This window comes from Pleurodeles waltl, chromosome 10 (genome assembly GCF_031143425.1).
Source record: "Pleurodeles waltl isolate 20211129_DDA chromosome 10, aPleWal1.hap1.20221129, whole genome shotgun sequence".
In the NCBI taxonomy this organism is placed as follows: domain Eukaryota; kingdom Metazoa; phylum Chordata; class Amphibia; order Caudata; family Salamandridae; genus Pleurodeles; species Pleurodeles waltl.
This window is the reverse complement of record NC_090449.1, coordinates 987,094,251-987,106,262: the sequence shown is the minus strand read 5'-3', so window position 1 is coordinate 987,106,262 and position 12,012 is coordinate 987,094,251. Positions and strand designations below refer to the sequence as shown.

Here is a 12,012-nt window from a genome sequence, read left to right as displayed (position 1 = left end):
TGGTTATGGTGGTAATCACCCAGGTTTGGAAGTCTCAATTTTGGTTTCCAGCTCTTATAGAACTTTTTGGGGATTTTCCAATCCCTCTACCCCTATTTCTGGATCTTCTCCAAGGTCCCCAAGGCAATCTTCATCCTCTAGTCTTACCTGGCTCCCTTTGTCTCTTGGCTTGGCGGATTACCGGGAATGTTGTAAAGTCTCTGGAATTGCACGAGAAGCTGGTGCGTGATTTGCCAAAGCCTGGGCAGAGAACATGAAAAAAAGATACTGTTCCGCCTGGTCTTGATGGTTGGGTTGGTGTCTCTAATGCTAATTGAATCCCTTGGGGGCAGACGTTGTCCACGTCTTGAACTTTCTGGCAGCTCTAGCCTTGGATGGTATGGCTTACAGATCAGTTAATACATTTAGATCAGCTATTACTGTGTGCCATTTGCCGGTGGATGGACACCCGGTGGGGGAGCACCCTCTTGTCTACAAACTCCTGAGGGGTATAAGGCTGTCATTTCCACCCAAACCCAGATATTTCACGTCGTGGGACGTGAATAAGGTTCTAAACCAGTTTAAGTCGTGGCCCTCCAATAAATACTGATCAAGGAAACAAATGTCATCTAAACTAGCTACCTTCGTGTGCCTTATCTCCAGCCAAAGAGTTTCGGATGTGAGAGCCCTGAATCTAAATAGTAGGGTGTTTGCCACTGAAGGAGTTAATTTTCATATTGGTGGTCGAACAAAAAGTAATTCTAAAATTTGCGTCATATCCAACGTTTCCAGATGTTCAATAACTGTATGTGGTTAAGGCAACATTAGGCGTATGAGACTATGACAGAGGATCTACGTCCTCCGGGGGTACAGCAGTTGTTGATTGCTCTTATCAAACCACACAAAGTGGTTTCTTCCCCTACTATGCCAGATGGGCCTTGCAGGAGGTTTGTATGGATATTTCCCGATTTCGAACTTGCTCAGCGAGGGGAGCTATGGCATCTAAGACCTTTTCTTTGGGTGCTTGATTAGAAGTCATTCTCAATGGAGTGGACTGATCTTCAGACTTCTACTTTTAAAAGGTTTTATTGTAAACCAATCACAAATCTGGCAACTCTAGTAGCGAACAAGCTTTCAGCTAGCCAATTCCTTGCCTCTGGGTCCTGACATAGAATGAAAAAGTTCCTAGCTATCGTAATTGAAAGTTTCAGTTCTTTTAAGGACAAGGAGGCAAGGAATAGCCCGCCCTTTTCTGTTAACAAAGTTACCATACCCACCCGATGGGATAAAATATTTAATTATGTTTGAATTATTTCCATTGATGTAAATAAGCATATGAAAGTTTGTTACAATGGTATATGATTAGATATCTTTAAAGAATTAATTCACTTTGTAGATTGAAGTTTGTGTTCTGTGCGTCTTAATCCAAGCGGCTTACGTTATGATTCTATGGTCGGGGACAGATTCCGCTAAACAGGAGTGATCTCGGAAAAGGCGGCTGTGTTTGCATGAAGAAAGAGGAGGATAGACAAACTTCAGTAGTTATATGATTATACAGCCCACTGATTGTATGAACTGTTTTCTTTTTACCCAAGGACTCATGGGAAATGAAGGTTTATTTGTTTATTGAATCTTCATGAAGGTAATGGCTGCTGTTGAAAGTGGAGAAAAATAAGCCCAATCCTAGCCTCCGTGTCCTTAATAGAATCAAAACTTTGTTATGATAGCTAGGACATTTTTCATTATTTCTTCAAATTATATTTTTAATCTTGGAACATTTAATGGTCTTTCTGTTTCTGAACCCAAATTAGTACTTGAACCCATACTAGTGCTTGGTCTCTCTGCATCTTCTACCTTTACACAATTAATGACCGCTTCTTCATACCCTGGGGGGAAAAATCACTTCTTCTAACACATTCATTTTGCCTGGTGCTGTTTGTGTTGTGAAAACAGTTTTCCTTCCTTCTCCTAATGTTTGATTAGTTTGTGGTGGTTTCCACAATACAGTCTGAGAATTTTGTGAAGTTGGAACATATCCGTTTACTGTTGCTCTTCAACAGCTCCTTGAGAAATTGTATTTGGGGCACAAGTAATCTGTACAGGTACTGGCTGAGTTGCAATCATTTTGGTAATTTGTGCGGGAGTCGTTATAACAGGAGCAGTGGCCCTATAGGCATCACAGTTTGGGCTGTTATTACGTGAGCTTGTACATTATTGGAAATCACTTGTTGAACAACAGGCTGTGCCACAATCAGTTGGGTTATAACGTACTGTTAGTGTCAGCACTGGTTGTGTAACAGGTTATATTGCTTGCAATTTTCCAGTAATCTGATATGCATTTGGATCAGCACAAGCTTAGTTACTGTTACATTATTATTTACTGTTGTATCAGCACTTGCTTCCTATCCCACATGTGGTGGTGGATGTCCAGCTAATGATTCTTCCAAAATGTATTCCCCCAAATCTGTTTCAGAATCTGTTTTTGGTTCAGCCTTTATTTCTGGTTCCCATTTAATCATTGATTTTTTTTTTTGTTTTTGTTTTCCTGACTGCTCGTTTTCTAGGTCGAGCGCTCTAGCACTCTGACCTGTTGTAATATATCTGTGGACTTTTAACCACACCCAACGCACGCCCATCACTATCACCCTTTCGTGGGCTTGCCTTTCAAAAATCCTTTGTTATCATTGGTAAATGCTTTACGTTTCTCCCTCCTGGTGGCAGTTTGTTTACTGCCTTGCCTCTTTTGTAATGGCAGGATATAATCTTGTTTCTTCTATGTTGTTCCTCTATCTCTGCGTATGTTTGTGCCAAACTACATCTGCATCATTTTGTATAGCTCTTTTTATTCATCTTTGGTACTTATCTCTAGCCCTATCTCCTGCCATCTCCCAAGCACTTAAGGCTTCAAATTATGTGAGTCTACCAGGTAGCTTGCTTTCACGCAGAATTTCTTGTAATTGATCTATAAGTCACAGGTTAAATGATCCCCCATCAAGGAAAACTCAGTGGACCCTCTTTTTTTTAGTGATCTTGCGCAATTGATGAAGCCATACACATATATGTAACCCTTACTCAATCATCATATGATATGCAGGCATACCTTCAGGAGGCGCATCTTCAATATCCCGATCAGCAATAGTCGCATCACCTCAAATTTCTAATAGTTTTGAAAAATATTATGATTTCAAATTAAATTCAGTAAATGGCAAATAAACCAACTACGAAGTTTGTCTTTTGATTCTTTTCTGTATACATTGAATTCAAAAAAGCCTTTCTTCATATTTCACTGTGGCTCACTAATCCAATCAACCAATTACTTCATGGCTTTCTACACAGCTCAACCAATCTCGGCAAGGCATTTATACCAACCGACCAATACCAGTGCTGCACAATATGATGCAGCAGCTCGCTTCTTGCAGCAGTTCACCCTCCTTTACAATTTCTTTGTACACATGCACAGCTTCAATTCTATAATTTTAAGCAACATAAATGTATTATTTGACTGCTTCTTCTGAAGGAAACCATAAAAAATCAACCACCAGAATATTCCAAGGTTCTTGCACCTTCCGATTTTTCAGTCAATGGAGTTTTATACTTAGTGATGAAATCTCAACCAACGGGAAATCACCTAATCAATGTAGTGTCACCTTTGCTAATTAGGCTTCACCAACCCTGATCAATATTACCACAATCACAACAAAATGTGCAGTCAACAGAGTCTTAAAACCTGCACTTCAAACAATTAGCAAACAACAATACAATAAGTCAACTTTTATTTATTTGTGTTTTTATCTTTTTGACACTTACACCCGAAACTGGAATTCACCACTCTAACCACTCTCAGCAACCGCTTCAGGAACTGTACTCTGTCAATCTTCGAGCTCAGACTTTTGGGCAAGTGGGCATTTATCTTTCTTGAGCCCTTTTTAAAAAAAGAATTGCAGCTCCTTTTCCTCATTAAACCTTCCCTCTGCTACTAACTTTCCCTAGCGCATAGACTTAAAATAAATAATTTGCTAATTCTGTCATGTTTAAATCTCAGTTTACTACTGGACCATAGGCAGTGAACATTTGAGGTAAGTAAAAGGAAAGAGCTGGAAATCAAAACCATAAAATATCCTGAATTTATGAATTATATTTATTTCTAAGATCCCATGAAAGTTGAAAGAAGGTCTAGAATATTCATTATCAGTCTTCAGTATCTCCTCTTTATTGACAGGAAAAAATAATAATAATCAAAGATCATTAGAATCCGTAATAAACTTATCAATTCATATAGTATGTTCCAAATAACAAAAATTCTGTAGTTTTATCTAAAGGATGATTTTGTAAAGAAAAATAATTAATTAGTTACAACCTTTCACCCCTTCGCTGCCAGGCCTTTTCCCCCTCAGGTGCTAGGAATTTTTTGGGCTATTTGGGGCATTTTGCGCTTAGGCCCTCATAACTTTTTGTCCACATAAGCTACCCATACCAAATTTGCGTCCTTTTTTTCCAACATCCTAGGGATTCTAGCGGTACCCAGAGTTTGTGGGTTGCCCTGATGGAGACCAAGAAATTAGCCAAAATACAGCGAAAATTTCGTTATTTAAAAAAGAAGGGAAAAAAGGGCTGCAGGAGGCGGCTTGTGGATTTTTTCCATGAAAATGGCATCAACAAGGGGTTAGCGGTGCAAAAATCACCATCTTCCCAGCTTTCAGGAACAGGCAGACTTGAATCGGAAAACCCAATTTTTCAACACAATTTTGGCATTTTACTGGGACATATCCTATTTTTACTATTTTTTGTGTCAGATTTTTTAAAGCAATATACTGTTAAGTCTGCTGGACTCTTCTGGTTGCGGGGATATATAGGGCTTATAGATTCATCAAGAACCCTAGGTACCCAGACCCAATAAATGAGCTGCACCTTGCAATGGGTTTTCATTCTATACCGGGTATACAGCAATTAATTTGCTGAAATATAAAGAGTGAAAAATAGATATCAAGAAAACCTTTGTATTTCCAATATGGGCACAAGGTAAGGTGTTGAGAAGCAGTGGTTATTTGCAAATCTCTGAATTCCGGGGTGCCCATACTTTCATGTGAATTATTGGGCATTTCTCAAATAGATGTCTTTTTTACACACTGTCTTAACATTTGGAAGGAAAAAATGTAGAGAAAGACAAGGGCAATAACACTTGTTTTGCTATTCTGTGTTCCCCCAAGTCTCCCGATATAAATGGTACCTCACTTGCGTGGGTAGGACTAATGCTCACGACAGGAAACGCAACATGGACAAGTCACATTTTTACATTGAAATCTGATGTGTTTTTTGCAAAGTGCCTAGCTGTGGATTTTGGCCTCTAGCTCAGCCGGCACCTAGGGAAACCTAGCAAACCTGCGCATTTTTGAAAACTAAACACCTAGGGGAATCCAAGATGGGGCTCTCACCTGGTTCTGTTACCCAGAATCCTTTGCAAACCTCAAAATTTGGCCAAAAAACACCTTTTCCTCTGATTTCCGTGACAGAAAGTGCTGGAATATGAGAGGAGCCACAAATTTCCTTCCAGCCAGCGTGCCCCCAAGTCTCCAGATAAAAATGGTACCTCACTTGTGTGGGTAGGCCTAGTGCTTGCAACAGGAAATGCCCCAAAACACTATCTGATACAAATTATCAAATACAAAGCTACCTGTTTTTGTGTTTTGTGTGTGTGTGGGGTGGAGGGTGGGGGGACCTGCGTTTTTGGTCCTGGGCTTAGCAGCATTCTAGGGAAATCTACCAAACCCAGACATTTCTGAAAACTAGACACCTGAGGGAGTCCAGGGAGGTGTGACTTGCGTGGATCCCCCAATGTTTTCTTACTCAGACTCCTCAGCAAACCTCAAATGTAGCTAAAAAAATCACATTTTCCACACATTTTTGTGTGGGATCACTGCACCGTGACAAATTTCCTGTCACCCAACGTTCCCCTCAGTCTCTCTCGGTAAAAATGATACCTCACTTGTTGTAGGTGGGCTAAGTGCCTGTGACAGGGAAGAGCCAAAAACATGTTGAAATTGAGGGGGAACCAAAGTGGGTCCACCAAGGCAGTTTGAACAAAAACATTTTTAGGCTGACAAGTGCAGCAGAATTTTTATCGGTATAGATGAGACAATGATGGATGGTAGGAATTTTGTAGATTCCTGCAGATTCCGGAAGGTTCCATCACAAAAATATGGGGAAAATGTGTGATTTCCTCCAAAGATGGAGGTTTGCAGGGCATTGTGGGTAAGAAAATGGTGCGAGGTGCATGTGAAGCACACCACCCTAGAATCACCCAGATGTTTAGTTTTCAGATGTGTTTAGGTCCTGTGGATTTTTCTACATGGCAGTGTCCCAAAGTGCAGCCCTCACCATTTCAAGTGGGACGATTTTGAGAGTTAGCCAAGCTCTCATGGCCCAAATGTAAACCAAAACCCAAAATAATCAAATGTCATCTTGCTTGCCGTGGGATAAGATGTTTGTGTGTGGGGGGATAGCTGAAAGACTGTTACCCCCTTCAGTTAGCGAGGGGGCATAAATGGCTTACAAATATTTTGCCTCCTCAGGGAGCGACCCTTGCCTAAGGGGTCTCTCCCCACATATCCCTGGTGTCTAGGGGTTTTAGATCGGCCTAATTATATGAGGCCGATCTGCACCGGAGGTGGGCAGAAATGGCCTAAAAATACTTTGCCCCCCCTGGGGAGTGGCCCTTGCCCAAGGGGCCGCTCCCCTTATGCGTAAGTATAAAAACAATCAAAATTCCCTGGTGTCTAGGGGTTTTCTGCCCCCCAGGGCAGATTGGCCTAACTATATTAGGCCGATCTACCCCCACGGGGGGCAGAAATGACCTAAAAATAATATGGGCCCCTAGGGAGCGACCCTTGCCCAAGGGGCCGCTCCTCTTATGTTTAGTATGATGAAATAGAAAATTACCTGGTGTCTAGTAGTCTCTGCCCCCCTGGGGGCCAATCGGCCTAATTATATTAGAACGATCTGCCCCCAGGGGGCGCGCAGAAATGGCCTAAAAATAATTTGGCCCCCGGGGAGCGACCCTTGCTTACGGGGTCGCTCCCCACACATAAAAATAGAAAATAAACAAAAAAAAGTTATCCCTGGTGTCTAGGGGTTTTCTGCCCCCCCAGGGCAGATCGGTCTAACTATATTAGGCCGATCTGCCCCCAGGGGGGCACGCAGAAATAACCTAAAAATTAAATGGCCCCCTAGGGAGTGACCCTCGCCCAAGGTGCCGCTCCCTTTATTTGAAAATATCTAAAACAAAAAAATTCCCTGGTGTCTAGAGGGAATTTCTGCTGCCCGATCGCATTGCGATCGGGCAGCATAAATGCTGTGAGAGACAAGAAAGGAAAGGTCTTTCCTTTCTTGTTCCTCCCGCCCCACCTCCCGGTCGGAAGAGAAATGCCAAAGCATTTCTCTTCCGGGATTCCAGCGCGATCCGAGGTGACCTCTGAGGTCAGCACACGATTTGCGCACTGATGTCATCAGACGTCACTGGGAAGTGGGGGGTGAAAGGGGAAGCGATTCCCCTTCCATCCACGACTGGGGTGTGTGGGAGGGAGTCCCACGGGGGCCGGATGCAGGATGAGCTTGTCTCGTCCCAGGCTCACGGCAACTGTGTGCCTGGACGAGACCAGCTCGTCCCGGGCATGGGAGGGGTTAAGGATCTCCTAAATCAAAGATGTGCTGCATTAAGAAACTCAGTAAAGTTTCCAAAGCTAAAATTTTAAAGGATCTTAAAGTGAGCCAAAGAACTATCCCAGTGAGTGTTTACAAGAAGTCTAGTCAGAAATCTGAAAACCCTCAAAAGACCAAAAAGAATCTCTCGCTCTACTATAGTAACACACATTTTGTAATAAACAAACAACATAGCTTGAAACTTCTTTCTTTGTCTCCACCACTGGTTCAGACAGTCTTGTTTCAATGTCTTCATGGGAACAGGACAGTTTCCGTCAACTAATCTAGCTGTTATGAAACATTTTATTTATCATTTTCTAACGTTGCTACTAAACTATGTGCTTCATGCTGGTGGACAGTTGTAGAAGAGGGAAGACCAAACGTTCATGGTTAGTGTAATGCATATTTGCACATCACATTTCCTTTTCCATACACCTTTTTTTTTAATCTTACTTTCTCATAAAGAAACAGATTTTGTGATTTCAAACTAAACATTATTTCAATTAATGAACTTATGAACGTGTGAAGGTTAAAGAATGTATTTTTCTACACAGAATTATTGCTTAGTGTTTCTAACAGAATTAAAAAGCTCTCCTATCTCCTTTTCTGATTTGTTTGAACATACTTGAGATAAAACACTGAAGAGTCAAAACTTAGTATCTTCTCTGGCTGTGTGTTTCACCTGTCCCTAAAGTGCAAATACAACATTTTTGTGTGTGGTAGAACATGAACAATAACCAGCCCTATTCCTATAACAGAACTGGCTTTGGTTTATTTTCTATTGTGTCTCTCTGTGATGTATTGCTGGGAGATAGCGTAGCATTATATTAGGTGCGAAAGGTGGTGGAGCTCATGAGTTCACTAGGAATGAGACGGACATGGGTAAACTGGGATGAAAGATTTTAAATTGGAAAATAACTTTCGAAAAGAAAAGTAAACAGTAATTCCCTCTAAAAAGGCTGTTTACAATGAAACTGTTTTTGCACATTCAGTTACTGTTTTTGATATTATTCCTAATCTAATTTGCATGAAATATGAATCTTTCCCACAGTGGACCGAAGTTCGAAAAGACGACGCGTGAAGCCATTGGCAGATTGTCTTTTAGAAGCCCTGGATTACGATAGCTCGGACGACAGTGATTTTAAAGTTGGTGAAGATTCAGGTATTTGTTTCCAGAGAAGCAAACACTTCTTATAACTAGTAAATTGGGATATTACTTTTCATTTGAGTGCATTAAAATACACATTCATTCATCTAAATACGTACACCAATTATGTATTGAGAACCAGCTCAAATGTGAGTAGCTTTCTACAGTGTGATTCAAATTCTCAGAAAGGGTGGAATTATCTATAATTAGCCTTCAGCAGTATTTTGATTGGACAGCTAAGGATGTGTAAGATTCTTAAAACTATTTTTTTAGTGTGTAGATATTTAGTAGATAGGAACAGTGGAGTCCTCCTGGGACTTGCTTTTGATTTTCAGCTATTTCTATAGGTTTACTAGAAATATGTTTTGTGAATTCAAATGCATAAATCAAATATAGACCACAAAAAGCATTTTTCTAGTACCTTCCAAAATGAGCAGTTTTTTGTATTTAACATTATCATATCTTCTAATTGTAAACAAGATCCCGTAGATGATATGTTAATTATTTGATAAATGAACGACAAAAGACTGAGTGGGTAGGAAGACTGAGAAAAGTGAGGGCGGCAGCCTCTATATTTGATAGTGAGGCTGAAGATAGGATTCAGGGTAATGTGAGCTTCCTTTTATTATTTGATGGCAGCCAATAGACTTCCACCAAAGGTAGAGGAGAAGAGGTGACTGAAGAAAATGAGAAAGAGTTGGAGGGCAAAGAGAGTGTCCTACTTAACTCTTCAGACACGCACAAATCAGTGTAAATGTAATTGTAAGCAAAGTAATTGGGTAAAACATCTAACATAATGTGTACTAGAAAATATGATTAGGAACACAAACTCTTCCAAAGAACAGCTGTTGCACTCTTCCATACTAAAGCTTCATAGCTCCCACAAAATGACCACTTCATCACTGTGGGGATTCCTACATGGTGTGCAACACATATGGAATTATAAAACGTGTTGGGAGATATAGGAATGTCTAACTGTCTTCTTGGCATGACACTGTACAGAGGTTTTTATTTTAAAACATAAACATGTATAAAGCAGTGATCATCAGTGAGAACTCCATTACAGCAGTATATTGTACATTAATTGTAAAATAGGCTAAGTAGAAAATCAGTAGCCAGCCAGGTGTGTCCACAAAGGATCAATCCAAAAGATATTTTGACTTAGACCATTTGTGTCAGCTTTGTTATTATTTGTGCATGCCATACAATCTGTTTTTTAAGTTAAATCATTTAATCTTTCACTTGTTATTTGTACAGGTTCTGCGCGAAGTGGGAATGAAAGTGATGATGCCTCAAAGGAAAGTGGGGAAGGGTCCAGTAGTGACTCCGATGAAAACACTCTTGAGGAGGAGCTGGCAACAATAGCAGCTGATGAGGAGGAAGAAAAAAGACCAATTGAAGAGGAACCCCCAAAAGGCTCTGGAAGTGATAATGGTCTCGAAAGAGAGAATCCCATTAACAAAGAGGAAAGGCAGGACTATGATTCTGATGAGAAGCCTAAAATGAAAAATGAGAAAAGATCAGAAATAGTTACTGGTATAGAAGATCATACCGATGAGCCTAGAAAGTGGAATTTGCGTAGAAACCGCCCACTACTGGATTTTATTTCAATTGAAGATCTGAATGAAATGGATGATTATGATAGTGAGGAAGACAATGACTGGCGCCCGACTGCTGTTAGGAGGAAAGGCAAAGCAGCATCTCACAAACAGAGGGGAAATGGGGAAGATGATGATGATGGCAGTGGCAGTGAGGAGGAAAACGAAGAGGATGAGAATGATGAAAATGACACTAGTGACAGTGAGGCCGAAAGAAAGCTGAAAAAAAGAAAAGTTCTCAGTAGGCAAAGTGCTGATGAGGAGGAGCTGACTAACGATAGTCTGACCCTTTCACAGAGCAAAAGTAATGAGGTATGCATGCTACTTTCTTTAGAATCCATAAAGAAAACATGTTTTTGATTCCATTAAGGCGCAATGTAGAAGAATATTTTCTTATAATGCCCGCATGTTTCCTGCTGCGGGCAGTAGGCCTACCCACACAAGTGAGTTAAACAGAATGTTATTTTTTGACACATGGGGTAGTCAGTGAGGAAATGGCATATTCCTTGTCCACCATTATGTGCAGTACTGTGACTATACTCCAGTTCTCATTCAGCAAACTGAACAAATACAATGTACTATCAGAGGATGAACACTTCAAGCAGGACAAATGTATGACTCATACGTGTAGCATTGGATGCAGAGTTCTCTGTAATGTGTGAGTTTTTGTAAAGCACACTACCAACCTGAAGGATATCTTGCTGCCTCCACAGAATCCGTCAGGAATGATTCATGGGCTGACCTAGTTGAAGAGCCAAGTCTTCAGCTTTGTGTGTAATACAATAAGTTTAGCAGTGGTGTAGACACAGGTAATTCCAGCCTTTCGAAGCAAGGTAGAAGTAAATAATGCCTGTACTGGTGCTGTAAATGCGTGGAATGTGTGAGAATATGAGCCCTGCTAGGCAAAAGTGTCTGGAAGGTTTCTGATATCTGAAGCAGTTTTGAGGTATGCTGGGTCAAAGTCGTGTAAGGTTTTGAATACATGTGTCAGGATTTTGAAGGGAACTTTGGATGGTGAGCCAATGAGGTTCTTAGAGGTGCAGAGTGCATGCACAGTGGAGGTTGTTGGGGAGGCTGGCTGCAGTGTTCTGTATGGTTTGGAGTCATCTGCTTAGTTGAGTGAGGGACTGATGGAGGTTCAGGTTGAGTTCAGCACCAATGGGGTTGAGTCCTTTAGTGAAGTGACTACATGTGTGTCTCTGCTACCTTTACTGTTTGCCTTTTACCTATGTGCTATCCCTGTGAAAGCACGCCTAAACTTTTCCTACCTATTCATGTCTACGTCCCCTTCAAAGTCCTGACTAATATACTTGCTAAGTGAACCTTTACTAATGCCTTCCGTTACCAGCTGCCTGAAGCTGGAGAAAATATGTTTATCTTGTGCCTTTAGCACACTCACTGTGCTAAATCCAACTTCTTCCAGTTTGTGGATACAAGTTGGGGGTGTGTCTGAGACTGCCTTTCAAGGCCCATATTACTTGAAGTGAGTGAGCATATCTACCTTTAAAACTAAGGAAAACATGCTGGGAAAAACTGCCTTAGTTCCCTGAAGAGCACTTCCAAAACTACTAAAGACTTGTTTTTTCCACACAC

The 12,012-nt window shown here is 41.0% G+C and overlaps 1 protein-coding gene across 7 annotated transcripts in view; it reads left to right on the top strand.

Moving 5' to 3' along the window:
* PHF14 (PHD finger protein 14) overlaps positions 1 to 12,012 on the top strand; it is a 791,087-nt gene that overhangs the window by 31,328 nt on the left and 747,747 nt on the right. For all 7 annotated transcript variants that reach the window (XM_069211832.1, XM_069211834.1, XM_069211833.1 and 4 more), the window contains exons 2-3: positions 8,726 to 8,836; positions 10,079 to 10,731. In XM_069211832.1, coding sequence (XP_069067933.1) covers positions 8,726 to 8,836; positions 10,079 to 10,731 — 764 coding nt within the window. The remainder of the gene's footprint in view (positions 1 to 8,725; positions 8,837 to 10,078; positions 10,732 to 12,012) is intronic.